General features: G+C 46.4%; 1 protein-coding gene across 2 annotated transcripts in view; it reads left to right on the top strand.

Annotated features, from left to right (window-relative positions):
• The window catches only part of trappc11 (trafficking protein particle complex subunit 11), a 71,236-nt gene that overhangs the window by 30,452 nt on the left and 19,702 nt on the right, over positions 1 to 21,082 (top strand). For both annotated transcript variants that reach the window (XM_055632048.1, XM_055632047.1), the window contains exons 12-23: positions 89 to 168; positions 2,696 to 2,774; positions 2,904 to 2,958; positions 3,751 to 3,896; positions 6,523 to 6,584; positions 6,667 to 6,799; positions 10,007 to 10,137; positions 11,188 to 11,343; positions 12,494 to 12,681; positions 13,488 to 13,636; positions 15,502 to 15,623; positions 18,438 to 18,557. In XM_055632048.1, the coding sequence (XP_055488023.1) occupies positions 89 to 168; positions 2,696 to 2,774; positions 2,904 to 2,958; positions 3,751 to 3,896; positions 6,523 to 6,584; positions 6,667 to 6,799; positions 10,007 to 10,137; positions 11,188 to 11,343; positions 12,494 to 12,681; positions 13,488 to 13,636; positions 15,502 to 15,623; positions 18,438 to 18,557 (1,421 nt within the window). The remainder of the gene's footprint in view (positions 1 to 88; positions 169 to 2,695; positions 2,775 to 2,903; positions 2,959 to 3,750; positions 3,897 to 6,522; positions 6,585 to 6,666; positions 6,800 to 10,006; positions 10,138 to 11,187; positions 11,344 to 12,493; positions 12,682 to 13,487; positions 13,637 to 15,501; positions 15,624 to 18,437; positions 18,558 to 21,082) is intronic.

Genomic DNA, 21,082 nt, shown 5'->3' with positions numbered 1-21,082 from the left:
GGCCATCCAATATTTCCCCTGAATTTGTTTCCATTTTTCCCCCCTGATTTTTGTTCACGTTTCATGGATTACAAACTGTCTTTTTCAGGTATTGAACCACCGGACAACGAGAAAGAGAAAGTTGGCATTTTGGCGCTACAGCATAAAGAGCGAGATGTTGACCATTCAGTAAGAGCACTCTTGTACTAACTTAACCCACCGTGACGTTTGACGGCTCTGGGCCTGTAGTTTAGTTTAGAGATACAGCGCGGAAACTGGCCCTTCAGCCGACCGAGTCCGCACCGACCAGCGATCCCCGCACGCTAACACTGTCCCACACACACACACGAGGGACAATTTTACATTTATACCAAACCAGTCAATCTACATACCTGTACGCTTTTGGAGTGTGGGAGGGAACAGAAGTTCTCGGAGAAAACCCACGCAGGTCACGGGGGAGAACGTGCAAACTCCGTACAGGCAGAACCCATAGTCGGGTTTGATCCCAAGCACTGACTCTACGGCTGCGCACCATACTGGCTGGAGGATTGGGGGGAGGGGGGGGGAGGGGGGAGGAGGGGGGGGGGGGGGAAGGGGAGGGGGGGGGGGGGGGAGGGGGGTGGGGGGGGGGGGGGGGGGGGGGGGGGGGGGGGGGGAGGAGGGAAAGGGGGGGGGGGGGGGTGGGGGGGGGGTGGGTGTGGGAGGGGGTGGGGGGGGGCGGGAGGCGGCGGGGGGTAGGGGGGGGGGGGGTGATAAGGGGTGGAGGGGGGGGGGGGGGGGGAGGGGGAAGGGGGGGTGGGGAGGGTGGGTGGGGAGTTGGGGAGAAGGGTGTTTTCGAGGGGGAGACCTCATTGAAGCTCTTTGAAGCTCTGTGTCTCCAATGCCTCTGGATATTTTTAAGTTGACGATTGATATATTCTTGATTGGTACGGGTGTCAGGGGTTATAGGGAGCAGGCAGGAGAATGGGGTTGAGAGGGAGAGATAGATCAGCCATGATCGAATGGCGGAGTAGACTTGATTGGCCGAATGGCCTCCGATCATTTATGAACTTATGAAACTTACTGAATAGTGAAAAGCCTGAATAGAGGATGTTTCTACTGGTGGTCAGGACCAGAGGCCATGGCCTCAGAATAAAAGGATGTACTTTTAGAAGGGAGATGAGGAGGAATATCTTTAGTCAGAGGGTGGTGAATCTGTGGAATTCATTGCCACAGGCGGCTGTGGAGGCTGTAATTGGGTATTTCTAAAGCGGAGATTGACAGGTTCTTGATTAGGAAGTGTGTCAAAGGTTGCAGGGAGAAGGCAGGAGTCTGGGGTCATGAGGGAAAAATAGATCAGCCACGATCAAATGGCGGAGAAGACTCGATGGGCCAAATGGCCTAATTCGGCTCCAATGTCTAATGCTCTAATGCCATCTGACCCACTGAGTTCCTCCAACAAAACACGTTTTGGTCAAGTCTTGATAAAGTTATGTTCAGAATTTGTATTTAATATCCCAATTACTTTGTCTCAAATAAATCTCGTGCACCAGTGGGTATTCTCATCTTTGGTAGCCACGTGACTCTTATTGTCTGCAGTTTTGCTGCAAGCTGTGGTGATTGATTTGACATTAGGTGATGTTATGTGAGAGCCTGAGATTGACACGTTTTTGATTAGTAATTGGCCTGTCCCACTTAGGCGACTGCAGGAGACTATGCGGTCGCCACATGGTCGCCGGGGTGTCGTGAGTCGCCTCCTCAGTCGACCAAAGAGTCGTAGCGTCTTTCTGGTTGCCGAAATTATTTCAAAATGTTTAAAAAATTTTGGCGACAGTGGCGACCTAGGGTTTGACACCAAAAGAGTGTAGCTTGACGTAGGTGCTGTCTTAGGCTGTAGCCAGGTTAATGTCAGCGGTCGTCAGGATGTCATAGGGTGTTGCCAGGATGTCATCGGTTGTCGACAGGAGACGTAGGTTGTCGCCGGTGCTGACTTTCGTGAATTTCAATGTCGTCGTCGCCAGCAGTTGCCTAAAAAATCGCCTAAGTGGGACAGGCCCATTAGTCCAGTCGCCGGTTTCTCGGCTACATGCTATGAGTGTGGCAGTCGCCAAAAAGATCAGGCCCATTAGGACGTCAAGGGTTGTGGGGAGAAGGCAGGAGAATGCGGTCGAGTGGGAAAAATAAATCAGCCATGTGTAAGAAGGAAGAGCAGATGCTGGTTTACACCGAAGATAGACACGAAGTGCTGAAGTAACTCAGCGGGACAGGCAGCTTCCCTGGATAAAAGGAATGTGATCCCTCTCCCCTGACTCTCATACTGAAGGGTCTTGATCTAAACGTAACCTATTCCTTCTCTCCAGTCCCTCTTAGTTACTCCAGCCTTTTATAGACAACAGACAATAGGTGCAGGAGTAGGCCATTCGGCTCTTTGAGCCAGCGCCGCCATTCAATGTGATCATGGCTGATCATCCCCAATCAGTACCCCGTTCCTGCCTTCACCCCATATCCCCTGACTCCGCTATCTTTAAGAGCCCTATCTAGCTCTCTCTTGAAAGCATCCAGAGAATTGGCCTCTGAGGCAGAGAATTCCACAGACTTTTGTAAATAAATCAGCCATGATGAAATGGCGGTGTAGACTCGATGGACCGAATGGTCTTAATTCTGCTCCTTTGACTTTTGAACTTAAATCTCTTTTAATCTGGAGCAATGTCTTACTGCGACTATTATCATTTTTCAGGAACTAATCATTACACTCTTGAGTAATGCAGTAGCTCAATTCAAGAAGTACAAGTGTCCTCGAATGAAGAGCCATTTGAGTAAGTGATGCGTTTTAACATTAATGCTTTATCTGTCGTACAAGATTTATGTTTGTCTTTTTGAGTACATCTTTATAAAGGTGAATTGCCCTTCGGAAGACATCTTACATCGCCGTTCTGTCTTTATAGTGGTTCAAATGGGTGAGGAGTATTATTATGCAAAGGATTACACCAAAGCATTGAAGTGAGTATCTTCTTTTATTTCGTGTTTAGAGATACAGCATGTATATTTTTGCACTTAGCTCTGTATCCTCAATCCTTCACCCGTGCACTGTGGACAGCTGGAGTTTTTTCATGTATAGAATGTTCTTTCACTGGGATCGCACGCAAACAAAAGCTTTTCACTGTACCTCGGTACACGTGACAATAATAAACTAAACAAAACTGTCCCTTTGTTCCACTGATTCAATGCCAACCACCCACACTAGTTGTACGTTACAGGTGGAGCACCGATTTTCCACACCCCTTCCACACTTCAAAGACGTACAGGTTTGTAGGTTCATTGGCTTGGTAAATGTAAAAATTGTCCCTAGTGGGTGTAGGATAGTGTTAATGTGTGGGGATCGCTGGCCGGCGCAGACCCGGTGGGCCGAAGGGCCTGTTTCCACACTGTATCTCTAACCTAAACTAAATAGACAATATGTGCAGGAGTAGGCCATCCGGCCCTTTGAGCCAGCACCGCCATTTAATGTGATTATGGCTGATCATCCCCAATCAGTCCTCTGGTCCTCGATTCACGTACTCTGGGCAAGAGACTCTGTGCATCGACCCGGTCTATTCCTCCCATGATTTTGTACACCTCTATAAGATCTGCATTCCAAGGAATTTAGTCCTCATCTTAAATTTACTTTTGCTGTCAATATAATTGAATTATACAGATTAGTGTAAGTGTTTTGAAGCCATCAAGTGCTGTAATAACTTTCATGTTTTGAATGTCTTCTTTTTTTCCCACTTCCTATCGTCCCACCACTAACAGGTTGTTGGATTACGTGATGTGTGATTACCGCAGTGAACGCTGGTGGAAGCTGCTCACCTTCATCTTGAGCACAGCTCTCAAGTGTGCCTACCTGATGGGACAAATCAAAGATTACATCACCTATTCTCTGGAACTCCTTGGGAGGTGTATCCTTATTCCGAAAGAAAATCACTTGCTCTCAGCAGAATTCTGAATTGTATTTAAGGAAATATATTAACATTCTGACAATAGGCTATAGGTGCAGGGGTAGGCCCTTCGAGCCAGCACCGCCATTCACTGCGATCATGGCCGATCATCCACAATCCGTGTGTTTAAGAAGGAACTGCAGATGCTGGAAAAATCGAAGGTAGACAAAAATGCTGGAGAAACTCAGCGGGTGAGGCATCATCTATGGAGCGAAGGAATAGGTGACGTTTCGGGTCGAGACCGGAAACGTCACCTATTCCTTTGCTCCATAAATGCTGCCTCATCCTCTGGGTTTCTCCAGCATTTTTGTCTACCATCCACAATCAGTACCTTGTTCCTGCCTTCTCCCCATATCCCTTGACTCCGCTATCTTTAAGAGCTCTATCTAACTCTCTCTTGAAGGCATACAGAGAATTGGCCTCCACTACCTTCTGAGAATTCCACAGATTCACAACTCTCTGGGTGAAAATGTTTCCTTATCTCCGTTATTAATGGCCTATTATTCTTAAACTGTGGCCCCTGGACTCCCCCAACATCGGGTACTGACCCAAAACATCTACACCTTGTCATGAGCTTTGTGTGACAGCAAGATAGGACATGGATAGACACGCAAAAGCTGGATTAACTCAACGGGACTGGCAGCATATCTGGAGAGAAGGAATGGGTGACGTTTCGGGTCGAGACCCTTCTTCACGGATAGGACAGGTTTAGAGGGATATGGGCCAAATGCGGGCAGGTGGGACATGTTGGCAGGTAAGGGTAAGTTGGGCCGAAGGGCCTGTTTCCATGCTGTATCACTCTATGAGCAAGATCATAGTCTAAATTTTACTGTGGTCTTTTAATCTCCTTGGTAGCTCCATGACTGCATTGTGAAGCTAAAGTTAAAATGAAGGGCAAGTCCATGTATTTTACCAGGCTGTAAATCAACTCAAAAGTCTCCAGGAACGAAGTTGTTTTTTTTTCCCATTTCAATGCTGACCCCAACTGACGGGTCTGAAAAACGTTTTACAACTTCAGGCAGCTTTTTTGATTGAAAGATATAGCATGGCAACGAGTCCACTCCGACCACTGATCAAAGTGTGTCGGGAGGAACTGCAGATGCCAGTTTATACTGAAGATTGACTCAAAATGCTGGAGTAACTCAGCGGGGCAGGCAGCATCTCTAGAGAAAACGAATTGGTGACATTTTGGATCGGAACCTTTCTTCGGACTGAAAGATGGAGGTGGGGGGGACACCTGGCCAGGTAGAGAAAAGGCCAGCCCTGTTTTGTTCTGGCATTTTCTCGCCTCCAGTTTCCCCCGACTCAACTACCTCATCTGTTTTTCCATCTCTGGCATTTGCCAACTATTTGCCATTCAACTGCTCCCCCTCACCTGTATCCACATATCATTTGTCAGGCTTTGGCCCAACGCCACCTCTGTTCCAGCTTTTCTTTGTCCCTCTATAATCAGTCTGAAGAAAGGTACTGACCCGAAACCTCGCCTATCCAAGTCCTCCAGATATGCTGCCTGACCTGCTGAGTTACTTCAACGCTGTCTTTTTTTGTAAACCAGCATCTGCCGTTCCTTGTATCCTCAAGCGTTTTCATGTCTCTTTTCTGACTTGTTTGGTCAAATTTTGAGGTCACTCCTTGGTTCCTGTCACCTGCTCTTGCTTTAGTTTAGTTTGAAGACGCAGCGCGGAAACAGGCCCTTCGGCCCACCAAGTCCCTGCGATCCCCGCACACCAACACTATCCTACACACACTAGGAGCAATTTATCATTTTTATCAAAGCTAATTAACCTACAAACTTGTAAGTCTTTGGAGTGTGGGAGGAAACTGGAGCACCCGGAGAAAGCCCCACCCAGGTCACAGGGGCAAGCTGTGTACAGCTCCGTACAGACAGCGCCTGTAGTCAGGATCAAAACCGTGTCTCTGGTGCTGTGAGGCAGAAACTCTACCACTGCGCCACCATGCTGCACCTATCTTGTGCTAACCTATCTGTGTCAAGAGAGTATTGCTCTTTCCCTGTGATTCCAATTATAGGTAGAGTCTAAGGTAGACACCAGATGCTGGAGTAACTTAGCGGGTGAGGCAGCATCTATGGAGAAAAGGAATAGGCGACGTTTCGGGTCGAGACCTTTCTTCCGACTGATGTCGGGAGGGGGCGGGACAAAGATAGAATATAGGCGGAGACTAGTGGGAGAACTGGGATGGGGAAGGGGTAGGAGATGGAGAGGGAACGCAAGGGCTATCTGAAGTTCGAGAAGTCCCTGTTCATACCGCTGTAAACTACCCAAGCGAAATATGAAGTCTGAAGAAGGGTCTTGACCCGAAACGTCACCTTTTCCATCGCTCCATAGATGCTGCCTCACCTGCTGCGTTTCACCAGCATTTTTATCTACGAGCGAAATATGAGGAGCTGATGTTCCTCCAATTTGCGCTGGGCCTCACTCTGACAATGGAGAAGGCCCAGGACAGAAAGGTCAGATCGGGAATGGGAGGGGGAGTTGTATGCTGAGCAACCGGGAGGTCAGGTTGGTTAAGACTGACTGAGCGGAGGTAGTCTCTTGCTTCCAAGGCTACTCCTTTACTGATAAGACAGCGTCCACACTAAGCGATGAACAGAAATCACGTGTGGAAAAGAACCTGATCAAAGTGTTGATGGTGAGTGTGGCGTCAGCTTTTCAATTCTTTAAAACAACAAAAAAAAACAAAATGACAATAATGATTGTTCTCTTCAACTTAGAACGAGAGCCCAGCTCCAGAGCCTGAATGTGATTCCAAGGCCATCAAATCTGCTCAGAAAATGTGGGCAGACCGTATTTCTTTAGCTGGAAGCAATGTATTTACTATTGAAATGCAAGATTATGTGCCATTTGGTGAGTTTAAAGTTTAAATTAAAATGTTTAATTAGTCAGAGGGTGGTGAATCTGTAGAATCCATTGCCGCAGACGGCAATGCATATTTTTAAGGCGTAGATAGGCAGATTCTTGATTAGTCCGGGTGTCAGAGGTTCTGGGGAGAAGGCAAGAGAATGGGGTTGAGAGGGAAAGATAGATCAGCCGTGATTGGATGGTGGAGTAGACTTGATGGGCTGAGCGGCCTATTTCTGCTTCTGGGACATGACCTTGGTTACTTTAAAGTAGAAGCCTTTTTAACAGAGCAAGGTGGAAAATCAAGTGTCAAGAAGAAGCAAATAGTAGGTGTGGGCCATTCAGCCCTTCAGGACTGCTCTCTTCAATGTGATCGTGGCCAATCATCTCAAGAGTATGACTTTTATTGTAAGGTGTCCCAGATAGGACAATTAAATTCTTGCTTGCTGCAGCAGAATATGTGAACATAGTACATAATGGGAGAAGAATAAAAAGTTCAGTGTGTGTATACACATGAACAATAAATACACATGCTCAATAAATAACAAATATAGGGCAATAATAATAGTTTGTTGTAGTTCAGAGCTTATATGCTGTCGTGTTTAATAGCCTGATGGCTGTAGAGAAGAAGCTGTTCCTGAACCTGGACGTTACAGTTTTAAAGCTCTCGTACCTTCTTCCCGATGGCAGTGGTGAAATGAGAGCGTGACCAGGATGGTGTGGGTCTCTGATGATATTGGCTGCCTCAAGGCAGCGACTGCGATAGATCCCTTCGATGGTGGGGAGGTCAGTGCCTCATTACCAGCCCCCTCTGTGGAATTCTCAGCCTCAGAGGACAGTGGAGGCAGGTTCTCGGGATGCTTTCAAGAGAGAACTAGATAGGGCTCTTAAAGATAGCGGAGTCAGGGGGTATGGGGAGAAGGCAGGAACGGGGTACTGATTGTGGATGATCAACCATGATCACATTGAATGGTGGTGCTAGCTCGAAGGGCCAAACGGCCTATTCCTGCACCTATTGTCTCTTGGCACGCAACACCTATTATCTTTAAATTCATCTTCTTCAAATATGGTCAGCCTTTACAGCCCTTCATGTTTGTGAATTTCACCAATTCATGCCTCTGGAGTTTCAGGATGGAAGCTGGGTCTCTGGCACTGTAAGGCAGCATAGCAACTCAACCACCGCCCCACTATGCCACCCTAAAATTCAAATTTCTAAAATTATTTTCAAGTTTGCTACAATGACCACATGGTATTACAAGCTTATGTTGGTTGGATATATAACGAAGTGTGAGAAGTTTGTATTGTGCCACATGTATCTTAAAATAAACAACAGCGTAAGAATCATTTAATGCAGTCACAGTGCCCTCCATAATGTTTGGGACAAAGACCCGTCATGTATTTATTTGCCTCTGTACTTCACAATTTGAGATTTGTAAGAGTGAAAATCACATGGGGTTAAAGTGCACATTGTCAGATTTTATTAAAAAACATTTTTATACATTTTGGTTTCACCATGTAGAAATTCCAGCTGTGTTTATACATAGTCCCCCCATTTCAGGGCACCATAATGTTTGGGACACATGGCTTCACAGGTGTTTGTAATTGCTCAGGTGTGTTTAATTGCCTCTTTAATGCAGATATAAGAGAGCTCTCAGCACCTAGTCTTTCCTCCAGTCTTTACATCGCGTTTGGAAACTTTTATTGCTGTTTATCAACATGAGGACCAAAGTTGTGCCAAAGAAAGTCAACTAAGCCATTATGAGACTGAAAAACAAGAATAAAACTGTTAGAGACATCAGCCAAACCTTGGGCTTACCAAATCAATTGTTTGGAACATCATTAAGAAGAAAGAGAGCACTGGTGAGCTTACTAATCGCAACGGGACTGGCAGGCCAAGGAAGACCTCCACAACTGATGACAGAAGAATTCTCTCTATAATAAAGGAAAATCCCCGAACTCCTGTCTGACTGATCAGAAACACTCTTCAGGAGTCAGGTGTGGATTTGTCAATGACCACTGTCCGCAGAAGACTTCATGAACAGAAATACAGAGGCTACACTGCAAGATGCAAACCACGGTTAGCCGCAAAAATAGGATGGCCAGGTTACAGTTTGCCAAGAAGTACTTAAAAGAGCAACCACAGTTCTGGAAAATGGTCTTGTGGATAGATGAGATGGGTGTTATGGCCTGGGCATGTATGGCTGCTGAAGGTACTGGCTCATTGATCTTCATTGATGATATAACTGCTGATGGTAGTAGCATAATGAATTCTGAAGTGTATAGACACATCCTTTCTGCTCAAGTTCAAACAGATGCCTCAAAACTCATTGGCGGTTCATTCTACAGCAAGACAATAGACAATAGGTGCAGGAGTAGGCCGTTCGGCCCTTCAAGCCAACGCAGCCATTCAGTATGATCATGGCTGATCATCCATAAACAGTACCCCGTTCCTGACTTCTCCCCGTATCCCTTGACTCGGCTATCTTTAAGAGCTCTATCTAACTCTCTCTTGAAAGCATCCAGAGAACCGGCCTCCACCACCGTCTGAGGCAGGGAATTCCACAGACTCACAACTCTCTGTGTGGAAAAAGTATTTCCTCATCTCTGTTCTAAATGGCTTACCCCTTATTCTTATCCCTTATCCCAAAAGTTAATCACCCGATCTGAACTCAATTGAGCATGCCCCCAAAATAAGCATAAGCTAAAGATGGCTGTAATGCAGGCCTGGCAGAGCATCACCAGAGAAGACACCCAGCAACTGGTGATGTCCATGAATCACAGATTCAAGCAGTCATTGCCTGCAAAGGATATGCAACAAAATACTAGACATGACTACTTTCATTTACATGACATTGTTGTGTCCCAAACATTATGGGGCCCTGAAATAGGTGGGGGGGGGGGGACACACCATGTATAAACTGCTGTAATTTCCACATGGTGAAACCGAAATGTATAAAAATGGCCTTTTAATACAATCTGACAATGAGCACTTTAGTCACATGTGATTTTTTTTCTATTGCATATCTCAATTTGTGGAGTACAGAGGCAAATAAATAAATGATGTGTCTTTGTCCCAAACATTATGGAGGGCACTATTCTATCTTGTTTTGTCTACCATGCCAATTCTGATGAGCTGGATTCTTCTGGTTTGGTCTTGCTCACTGAATGTTAACTGTGTGTTTTGCTTGTTTTCCACCATTTGCTTCCATGAAGTTGAATGTAAAGCCCGTTTCCTGGCACCAAGTTTCCACATTGATGACCCCGTACAACTTCATGTGTATCTGCGAGCTGACTGCCCTCATCCATTCCGATTTTCAAAGCTCTGTGTCCGTTTTAACAACCAGGTAAGATGTATTATGAGACAAAAACTTATCCATCCATTAAAGATATGGGGTTTGTCCTAAGACAGACACAAAATGTTGGAGTAACTCAGCGGGAAAGGCAGCATCTCTGGAGAGAAGGAATGGGTGACGTTTCGGGTCGAGACCCTTCTTCAGACTGAGAGTCAGGGGAAAGAGAAACAAGAGATATAGACAGTGATGTAGAGGGATCTATAACAAATGTTAGCCTTTATAACAAGAGGAGCCAAGAGGAGGTCCTTCTACAGTTGTATAGAGCCCCAGTGAGACCACACCTGGAGTATTGTGTGCAGTTTTGGTCCCCTAATTTGAGGAAAGACATTCTTGCTATTGAGGGAGTGCAGCATAGGTTTACGAGGTTAATTCCCGGGATGGCGGGACTGTCATATGTTGAGAGAATGGAGCGACTGGGCGTATACTCTGGAGTTTAGAAGGATGAGAGGGAATCTTATTGAAACATAAGATTATTAAGGGTTTGGACACGCTAGAGGCAGGAAACATGTTCCCGATGTTGGGGGAGTCCAGGGGCCACTGTTTAAGAATAAGGGGTAAGCCATTTAGAACGGAGACGAGGAAACACTTTTTCACACAAAGAGTTGTGAGTGTGTGGAATTCTCTGCCTCAGATGGCGGTGGATTCTGGTTCGCTGGAAGCTTTCAGGAGAGAGTTAGATAGGGCTCTTAGGGATAGCGAAGTTAAGGGATATGGAGAGAAGGCATGCACGGGGTAATGATTGTGGATGATCAGCCATAATCACATTGAATGGCGGTGCTGGCTCGAAGAGCCGAATGGCCTACTCCTGCACCTATTGTCTATTGTCTATTGGTATAAACCAGCATCTGCAGTTCCTTCCTACCCAATGGGTATTTGGACAGGTACAAGGACGAGACATGTTTAGGCACGTAGGCGGGGGGGGGGGGACCAGTCCAGACGGGGCATCTTGGTCGGCAAGGGAATGTTACGATGAATGGCCTGTTTCTATGCGTGGGACTCTGTCCTGATTGTTGCCAAATTTGATAATATCTTTAATTAAAGGAGTACAACCAGCACTGTGTGGTGGAGGAAACCTACCAAACATCTGACATATTGGAAGCCTCATCACAGGGCACCATGTGCCTCGTTCCTGGTAAGACCAGGCAGTGTACGTTCAAGTTCGTTGCTCGCACTGAGGATGTCGGAAAGAAAGTGGAGGTATGATTTTTTTTTATGCTGGCATTTTCAAAATTCATTAATGTTTTATTATTATTAATGTTTAATGTTTTCTGAGTCATTCGTAACTGTCACTGTATGTCATGTTGTTACTTGTGGGCGGAGCACCAAGGTAAATTCCTTGTACAGGTGCATAACCTTTTATCCGGAGTTCCGGAAACCGAAAAGCTCCGAAAAACGGACAGTTTTTCCTGGATGTAGCCTGCACACCAAAGCTCGCGTTTGGCGCCAAACTTGACCCGAAACGACCCACGGTCAACCCAGGTCTGTACTACTGTAGCGGCTGCCTCCTCCCCGGAGAACGGGGAGACACTTAAACATCTGTAAATCATTGCTTAAATGTTAGTCGGTTAGTTTGGAGGGCTTTTATGTGAAGGGGGGGGGGGGGGGGGGGGGGGGGGGGGGGGTGCAGGTGAAGGGGGAAACTTTAATTCTTAGTCCCCTACCTGGTCGGAGAGGCGGGGAGCGGGCAATGCCTTACCGGGTCGTAGAGCAGTAAGCTCCGGAGCGCTGTGGCCGCCGACTCCCAACATCGCGGGGCAGCGGGCGTCCGGCCGTGGGCGGCGCCGGTTGGAGCTGCGATCCCGGCAACTCTACCCCTGGCTGCGCGGCGCTCCAAATCTAGCGCCGCCCGCAACCGTACGCCCGCAGCCCCAGCTCCGCGATGTTGGGAGTCGGCGGCCACAGCGCTCCGGAGCTTACCGCACGGCGACCTGGTAAGGCATTGCCCGCTCCCCGCCTCTCCGACCAGGTATGGGACTAAGAATTAAAGTTTCCCCCTTCACCCCCCCCCCACCCCCCACAACCACATAAAATCCCTCCAAACTAACTGACTAACATTTAAGCAATGATTTACAATGATTCCCCGGTCTCGGGGGAGGAGGCAGCCGCTCCAGACTTTTCAAGCCGCCCGTGCTACCTACCTAATCTACGCTAAAAATCTTCCATTCCGAAATCCGAGAAGTGTCTGGTCCCAAGGCTTTCGGATAAAAGGCTGTGTACCTGTATGTGAATACTTGGCCAATAAACGTACTTACTTACTTACTCTCTGGTTGTGGTATGATGATTCAGCTGCCTGATAACAGCTGGGGAGAGACTCGGTATGTGATGCGATATTGTTTGTCTTCCTCAGATTACGTCTGTCGACCTTGTGCTGGGCTCTGACATGGGCAGGTGTGTGATACTCAACTGGAGGGGCGGTGGGGGTGATGCAGCCTCGTGCCAGGAGGCCTTGCAGGCCACTCGCTCCTTTAAACGCCGACCAAAGCTGCCAGACAATGAAGTGTGCTGGGCCAGCATCTCAATACTGGCAAGCACCATGTGAGTACCAGGAAGCATTGTGTTTACTGCGGTAAGCTGAGCGCAGCGGGTAGAGCTGCTGTCTTACAGCACCAGCGATCCGGCTTCGATCCTGACAATAGGTGCAGGAGTAGGCCATCCGGCCCTTCGAGCCAGCACCGCCACTCAATGTGATCATGGCTGATCATCCCCAATCAGTACCCCGTTCCAGCCTTCTCCCCATATCCCCTGACTCCATTATCTTTAAGAGCCCTATCTAGCTCTCTCTTGAAAGTATCCAGAGAACCAGCCTCCACCACCCTCTGAGGCAGAGAATTCCACAGACTCACAACTCTCTGTGAGAAAATGTGTTTGTACGGAGTTTGTACGTTCTCCCCGTGACCTATGTGGGTTTTTCTCCGAGATCTTTGGTTTCCTCCCGCGCTCCAAAGACGTATAAGTTTGTAGGTTGATTGTTTTGGTAGAAATGCAAATTTTGTCCCCAGTGTGTGTAGGAAATGTTAGTGTGCGGGGATTGCGAGTCGGTGTGGACTCAGTGGGCTGAAGGGCCTGTTACCGCGCTGTATCTCTAAACTAAGTTAAAGAAAAACAAAACTATATTCTGCACTCTGCATCTTCCCATTTGCTCTACCTATTGAACTTGAGTTTGACAGTACCTTGGTACATGTGGCAATAATAAGCTAAACTAAACCGAACCACTGCTTTGAAGCTTTGAAATGGTCAAAAATGATATAAACAAAATAAAAATAAACAAAAATAAAATGGAGCGTAAAATGCTCCTTTATGTCAAAAATCGATTAATTGTGGCTTGTCTTTTGTAACCGTAGGGTGATATCCCGCATTCCAAAAGTATCCGTACAGTTACGCCATGAACCGCCAACATTGACTAATGAGATGTATTGCTTAGCAGTGACTGTTAAGTCGCAAGAGGTCACCACCGCAGGGGATGTGAAACTCACCGCAGGCTTAAAACCAGGTACACCCCACAATTAAAATATGGATTACGCAAATGACTGAGACCTTGCATTTGGAAAAAATAAGATTTGCCTTAATTGACAAACCAAAATTATTTGTTAGAATATGGTCTCCATTTATTGAATTCTTTAAAAAGTGAATTGGTTTAACACAAAATCAGGGTTGAAACTTGAGTTTGGGATTGGATGAATAGTTATACTTAACATCTCCTGGATCTATCTCCACAATTTTCTTATTTGTAATTTATTTTTTCGTCTTCTTTTTCTCTCTATTAGTTTATAGTTTCTTTTATCTTTTTCTCGCTATTTTAAAAAAAAAAAAAATTTTTTAATTGAAGCTTTGTAAGAGATCTATAATTAAATTGTCACTTACTACTATTTGTACCCATGCTTCTAATAAAAATATTAAATAAAAATAATGGGTACCGCAGCATGGTTGCAGTCTGTGTAATCTGCCAGCTATATGTTCAACAGTGCACGGAGCAGAATAAGACCATCAAGCCTACTCCACCATTCAATCATGGCTGATTTATCTCTCCCTCCTAACCCCATTCTCCCGCCTTAGACAATAGACAACAGGTGCAGGAGTAGGCCAATCGGCCCTTCGCATAACCTGCGTGGGTTTTCTCCGGGTGCTCCGGTTTCCTCCCACACTCCAAAGACAAACAGGTTTGCAGGTTAATTGCATTGGCAAAATTTTAAATTGTCCCCAGTGTGTGTAGGATAGTGTTAGTGTACGGGGATGGCTGGTCGGTGTGGAATCAGTTGGCCAAAGGGCCTGTTTCCACCCTGTATCTCTAAATCAAACAAAGTGAATTCCTCATCACTAATTCATGTTCAAAAATGTTATTGATAATCAGAGGGGGTTAAACAATATTTGATCAACTGAAAACACCTTAGACTTTCGACTCAAGTCAATAGAAAATTGGTGCCATAGTAGGCCATTTGGCCCATCAAGCCAGCTCCGTCTTTCAATGTGATCATGGCTGATCATCCACAATCAGTACCCCGTGCCTACCTTCACCCCCTATCCTCTGACTCCGCTACCTTCAAGAGCCCTATCTAGCTCTCTCTTGAAAGTATCCAGAGAACCGGCCTCCACGACCCTCTGAGGCAGAGAATTCCACAGACTCACAATTCTCTGTGTGAAAAAGTGTTTCCTCATCTCCGTTCTAAGCGGCTTGCCCCTTATCCTTAAACTGTGGCCCCTGGTTCCGGACCTTCACCCCATAACCCCTGGCACCCGTACTAATAAAGAATCTATCTCTGCCTTAAAAATATCCATTGGCCACCACCGTGTTTGGCAATGAATTCTACAGATTCACCACCCTCTGACTGAAGAAATTCTTCCTCATCACCCAGAGAGTTGTGAATTTGCGGAATTCCCTGCCACAGTGGCCAGTGGAGGCCAATTCACCAGATGAATTTAAAAGAGAGTTAGATAGAGCTCTAGTAGCTAGCGGAATCAAGGGATATGGGGAGAAGGCAGGAACGGGGTACTGATTGTGGATGATCAGCCATGATCGCAATGAATGGCGATGCTGGCTCGAAGGGCCGAATGGCCTACTCCTGCACCTATTGTCTATGTTTTTTCTATGTCTGATCTGAGCTCCATGTTCAGCAGAGTAGAGAAGTGTCCTCTAATTAAAGATCAAAGATTAAAGCCCTTATCATTGTCCAGTGCATATTTGGTGACTACAAGTAGAAATATCTCTGGGCTTCACTGTACCGACTACAATGTAATAAAAATGGCCAGGTCTGGCTTCATGAATTGAGACTTTTATCTGGAGGGGCAGTTTACTGCAATGAACTGGGTCAGGCTTCTGAAAGCCAAGAGTGACAGGATTTTGTTTGTACCATTTTTCAGGCCAGGATGCCAACCTCACTCAGACGACTCACATAACCCTTGATAGCACGGAGATGTGCGATGATTCCTGCCCAGCCTTGCTTCCTGATATTCCAATTGGAGACTTGCTTCCAGCAGCGAAGGTAAACCTGCCCAACAGGCTTGTGCATGAAGCAGAAACAATAATGCTGTCGACCGTCGTTATAACTGAGGGGGGTGAGGAGGGTGGGAAGATGGCGCTATTGCCGGTTGTCCGCTATATGACCATGTAAGGGATTCGCTCCAATCGCCTAGCGGTCACTGTAAAGCAATGAGTTGCTTTCAAATACAATCTTTTTTAACGGCTAGAAATGATTTTTTGTTACTGCAAGATAAAACTGCCAAAGGCTGTTTGTTAAGTCAAGTCAAGAGAGTTTTATTGTCATGTGTCCCAGATAGAACATTGAAATTCTTGCTTGCTGCAGCACAACACAGTATGTAAACACAGTACTGAACAGGAGATAAAAGTTCAGTGTGTCAGATATAGTGCAATAGACTGTTATTGTTCAGAGCTTGTTTGATGTCGTGTTTAATAGCCTGATGGTAGTAGGGAAGAAGCTGTTCTTGAATCTGAATGTTCCAGATTTCAAGCTCCTGTACCTTCTTCCCGATGGCAACGGAGAGGTGAGTGTGTGGCCAGGATGGTGTGGGTCTTTGATGATGCTGGCTGCCTTTTTGAGGAACAACTGTGATTGATCCCTCTGAAGGTGGAGAGGAGGTTGCATTGTTTAATAGAGTGCATTGGCGGCACGACTCGCCAGTTGCAGCGGCCCCTACAGCCTGTTTGTTTTTTTTTTTTGTTTTTGTTGTTTGTTTTTTTTTTGTTTTTATTTTTTTGTGGGGGTATGTGTGGGGGGGGGGGGGGGGGGAAACCGTTTAAAATCTCTTCCCTGTCCGGGAGACCCGACCTTTTCCCTGTCGGGTCTCCGTTGTCGTTGGGGCCTAGCACCGTGGAGCGGCCTCCAACCTGAACGACCCGGGGGCTCGGGAGACTGCGGAGCTGCGGACTACTCACCATCGTGGGGGTGGCCGGCCTCGGAGCGTGGGTAGCGGTGGTGACTCGCTGCTGCGACTCGACTCCTGGGGCTCGGAGGCTCCAGCAACGCAGCCGCAGGTCCGGTGGACTGGGACATCGGGAGCATGCGGGTCCGGGGGGAGAGACCGCTTCCCGGAGCTCCTGCAACGCGACTTCTCCAGCCCGTGTCGCGGGGTTGGAACGACCCGGAGTGGGGTCGTACATCGTCCGGCGCGGCTTTATGGCTGTGGGACATTCTAGCACCCGCCGGGGGCTCCAACTTCGAGACTTTTAGACCGGGAGCGGGGCAGTAAATCGCCCCGCGCGGCCTAAAATGTCCGTGGGACTTACCATCGCCCGCCTGGGGCTTGGACATCAGGAGAGACATGGAGAACAGGGGAGAGAAAAGACTTTGCCTTCCATCACAGTGGGTTCACTGTGATGGATGTTTGTGTGAATTAAATTGTGTGTATGTCTAGGAATTGTCTTTGTTTGTATGGCTGTGGAAACAGAATTTCATTTGAGCCTCACTGACAATAAAAGGTATTGTATTGCGTGGATCAAAGTGAATGCTTGTCAATTTCAATGCCTCGTCAATTTCAATGCCTCCACAGTGTAACTAACAGCCTGTGATCTTGAAAAAACATTGCGCTATAACCAAAATCAATTTTAAAGGGGTTGTAAGGGGTCTGTATATGGAGAGAGCAGGATCAATTGTCCATATTTACAGAAAGCGTGCAGAGAAGATTTACAAGGATGGTCACAAAATGCTGAGTAACTCAGCAGGTCATGCCGCGAATCTGGAGAACATGGATGGGGCTATGTTTTGGGTTGGGGCTATTTTTCAGACTGCAGCATTCCTCAGGTTTTCTCCGGATACTCGTGGTTCCTCCAACATTCCAAAAGTATGTATGTTGGTTTGTAGGTTAATTGGCTTTGTAAATTGTCCATAGAGTGTAGGAAGCAGCTGGCGTGAATGGGTGATTGTTGGTCAGCATGGAATCGGAGTGCCGAAGGGCTTGTTTTCACACTGCATCTCTGGACTCGGACTCTATTTCTTGGAGTGCAGAAGACGGGTGATTTTTTTTCGAGGTGTATAAGATCACGAGGGGTAACCTTTTCCACAATAAGGGTGGGGGTGGATAAATGGAACAAGCTGCCAGGCGAGGTGGTTGGGGCAGGTATTATAACAACATCTAATAGAGGTGGACAGGTACATGAATGGGAAACGTTTCGAGGTCCGTGTTTCGAGGTGTATATTTTGAGGTCTATGGGCTAAACACTCAGGTGGATGGGGCATAGTGGTCCTAATTTGGCAAGTTAATTTTTAAGTCTTGCTATTGAGGGAGTGCAGCGTAGGTTTACAAGGTTCATTCCCGGGATGGCGGGACTGTCATATGCTGAGAGAATGGAGCGGCTTGGCTTGTACGCTCTGGAGTTTAGAAGGATGAGAGGGCATCTTATTGAAACGTATATGATTATTAAGGGTTTGGACACGGTAGAGGCAGGAAACATGTTCCCGATGTTGGGGGAGTCCAGAACCAGGGGCCGCAGTTTAAGAATAAGGGGTAAGCCATTTAGAATGTAGATGAGGAAACACTTTTTCAGACAGAGTTGTGAGTGTGAAATCTTCTGCCTCAGAGGGCGGTGGAGGCTGGTTCTCTGGATACTTTCAAGAGAGAGCTAGATAGGGCTCTTAAAGATAGTGGAGTCAGGGGATATGGGGACAAGGCAAGAATGGGGTACTGATTGGGGATGATCAGCCATGATCACATTGAATGGCGGTGCTGGCACGAAGGGCCGAATGGCCTACTCCTGCACCTATTGTCTATTGTCTAAGTAAAATGCTAACGTTGGATGATGTTTAATAACGCTCGTAACTTATTGTTTAAATCATGCATAGGTGGAGATGCCTCTTTACATCAGGTGCGCGCAGGTTGGAACGCGAGTTTTCTTGGTTCACGTCTCTTATGTTGTTACTACCGTCGTTGAAGGCAAAGAAATCATTTGCAAATGTCACAAGGTAGGTGGTTTCTCTTTTAAACCCTCAAACTGTGGCTGCATCAGCTTTTCTCCTTTACCACGTTAATCTATTCTAAATATACTAGCAGAAATAAACATGTTCTGATCTTGAGCATAATCAATACCACCCCAGTCACTCCCTCTTCTCCCCTCTCCCATCGGGCAAGAGGTACAGAAGTGTGAAAACGCTCACCTCCAGATTCAGGGACAGTTTGTTCCCAGCTGTTATCAAGCAACTGAACCATCCTACCAACAACTAGTGAGCAGTCTTGACCTACCGTCTACCTCATTGGAGACCCTCGGGCTATCTTTAATCGGACTTTACAAGACTTTACCTTGCACTAAGCATTATTCCTTTTACCCTGTGGACGGCTCGATTGTAATCATGTATAGTCTTTCTGCTGACTGGATAACATGCAACAAAAAAGCTTTTCACTGTACCTCGGTACACGTGACAATAAACTAAACATTAGATGCAACACTACAGGTTGAGTTCTTGCTCTACGTTATTTATCCCTAAATTAACGCTACTTTAATGGCTTATTGCTGTCCTCCAGTCACCATGCATAAATTGTCAGTCTCAACTTCCTGAAAAAAATACTGATGACTATTCATTGAAAATATTTTGCCATGTTAATAACTTTATTGTAACTAAGTGAAAGGTCAATTTGTTTCAAATATGCTGTCAGAATGCCACTGATCTCGAGTCATGCCACATGGGTTTAAGCCTTGCACCACAGCTTGTGTTCTTCCCATGCAATATTTATCCCTAAAATAACATTACTAAAACGACGTATTGCTGTTCGTGGGGCTCAGTGCACAAGAATCATAGTTATACAGCATGGAAACAGTCCCTTCGGTCCTTCTTTCCCATGACGACCAAGATGCCCCACCTGCACTAGTCTTGTATTTTGCCCATATCCCTCGAAAACATTTCTATTCATGTAATTGACCAAAAGCCTTTTAAACGTTGTCATAGACTAGCATCTGGCAGCTTGTTCCAGATACCCATCACCCTCTGTGTGAAAAAGCTACCCCATCAGGTATCTATTAAATCTTTCTCCTTTCCCCTTTCACCTTTGACCCATGTCCTCTGCTTCTTGATTCCCCGACCCTAGATAAAACATACCTTATCTATTCCCCTCTTAATCTTATGCACGCTATATGACTCTATTTCCTCTATAAGATCGCCCTTGAGCCTCTTGCGCTCCAAGGAATAAAACTAGCCTAGAGTAAAACCAATCTCTCCCTATAGCTCAGGCCCTTGACTTGACCTCATTGGAAGCAAATTCTTTGAAGTTGTGAATGGACCCATTAAATTCTTTGTTTATATCCTGTGGATGTGGAGAGGATGTTTCCACTAGTGGGAGAGTCTACAACGAGAGGTCACAGCCTCAGAATTAAAGGATGTTCCTTTAGGAAGGAGAGGAGGAGGAATTTCTTAGTCAGAGGATGGTGAATCTATGGAATTCATTGCCACAGAAGGCTGTGGCCAAGTCGGTGGATATTTCTAAGGCAAGACAGTTAGATTCTTGATTAGTACGGGTGCCAGGGGTTATGGGGAGAACGCAGGAGAATGGGGTTAGGAGGGAGAGATAGATCAGCCATGATTGAATGGCGGAGTAAACTTGATGGGCCGAATAGCCTACTTCTGCTCCTGTGATTTATGAACTTATGAAAAATTCTGCTGTGGGTTAATAAAGGCAATTCGTACACACACAAAACTAATTTATAGTCTTGCAGTGAAAAAGCTGTTTAGATTAAACCACGTAGTTTAATGGACATTTAAACAGGTATATGGATAGGACAGGTAGACATCTGCAGTTGTTTCTTAAACAACGCATAGGGCAGAGATGACACATGCTTGAATCGGAGAGGGACATGGGCCAAATGTAAGCAGGTGGGACAAGTATAGATGTTGGTTGATGTGGGCAGGTTGGGCCAAAGATCCAATAGCAAGCAAGATAGATCACTCAACGAAAAAGGCGTAGTACGGTCATGGGCCGATTCATGGGTAATTTTCGGCCCCATTTCCGTAACCGTCTCCCGTCTGCACCAAATATCTCATAGGATACTAGCGCGGAGACGAAAGCTGGTTACGGAAATATCCTCGTAAAAATCAAAGTTCTTTGGGAAAAATCTTCTCATCTTCAGAATTTTAATTTATTAACACAAACTGTTCCCCCGCAACATTGATTACACTGCGAGTCGGGTCGGGTTACAGAAATGGATGAAAAAAAGGCCCACGTTCCGCTCCATTGCGTACTACACGTCAGCCCATTGCATTTAGAAGGAGTGGTCTATCGTGATCTGCTATTGGATCTTTGGGTTGGGCTGAAGGGCCTGTTTCCACGCTGCATGACTACGACTCTTTGAAAGACTTGGCACAAATTTGATGGGCTGAATGACCTCCCTCCCCCCTCTCCCCCCCCCCCCCCCCCCCCCCCCCCCCCCCCCCCTCTCCCCAATTTCATAAAATTGTACGATTTTACGTCTAAGTTTCGAAACTGGTGACGGCGTTGAAAT

Source organism: Leucoraja erinacea, chromosome 3 (assembly GCF_028641065.1).
Source record: "Leucoraja erinacea ecotype New England chromosome 3, Leri_hhj_1, whole genome shotgun sequence".
Taxonomy (NCBI): domain Eukaryota; kingdom Metazoa; phylum Chordata; class Chondrichthyes; order Rajiformes; family Rajidae; genus Leucoraja; species Leucoraja erinaceus.
Note: the sequence above shows the minus strand (reverse complement) of the source record. Positions and strands in the feature narration are given on the sequence as shown.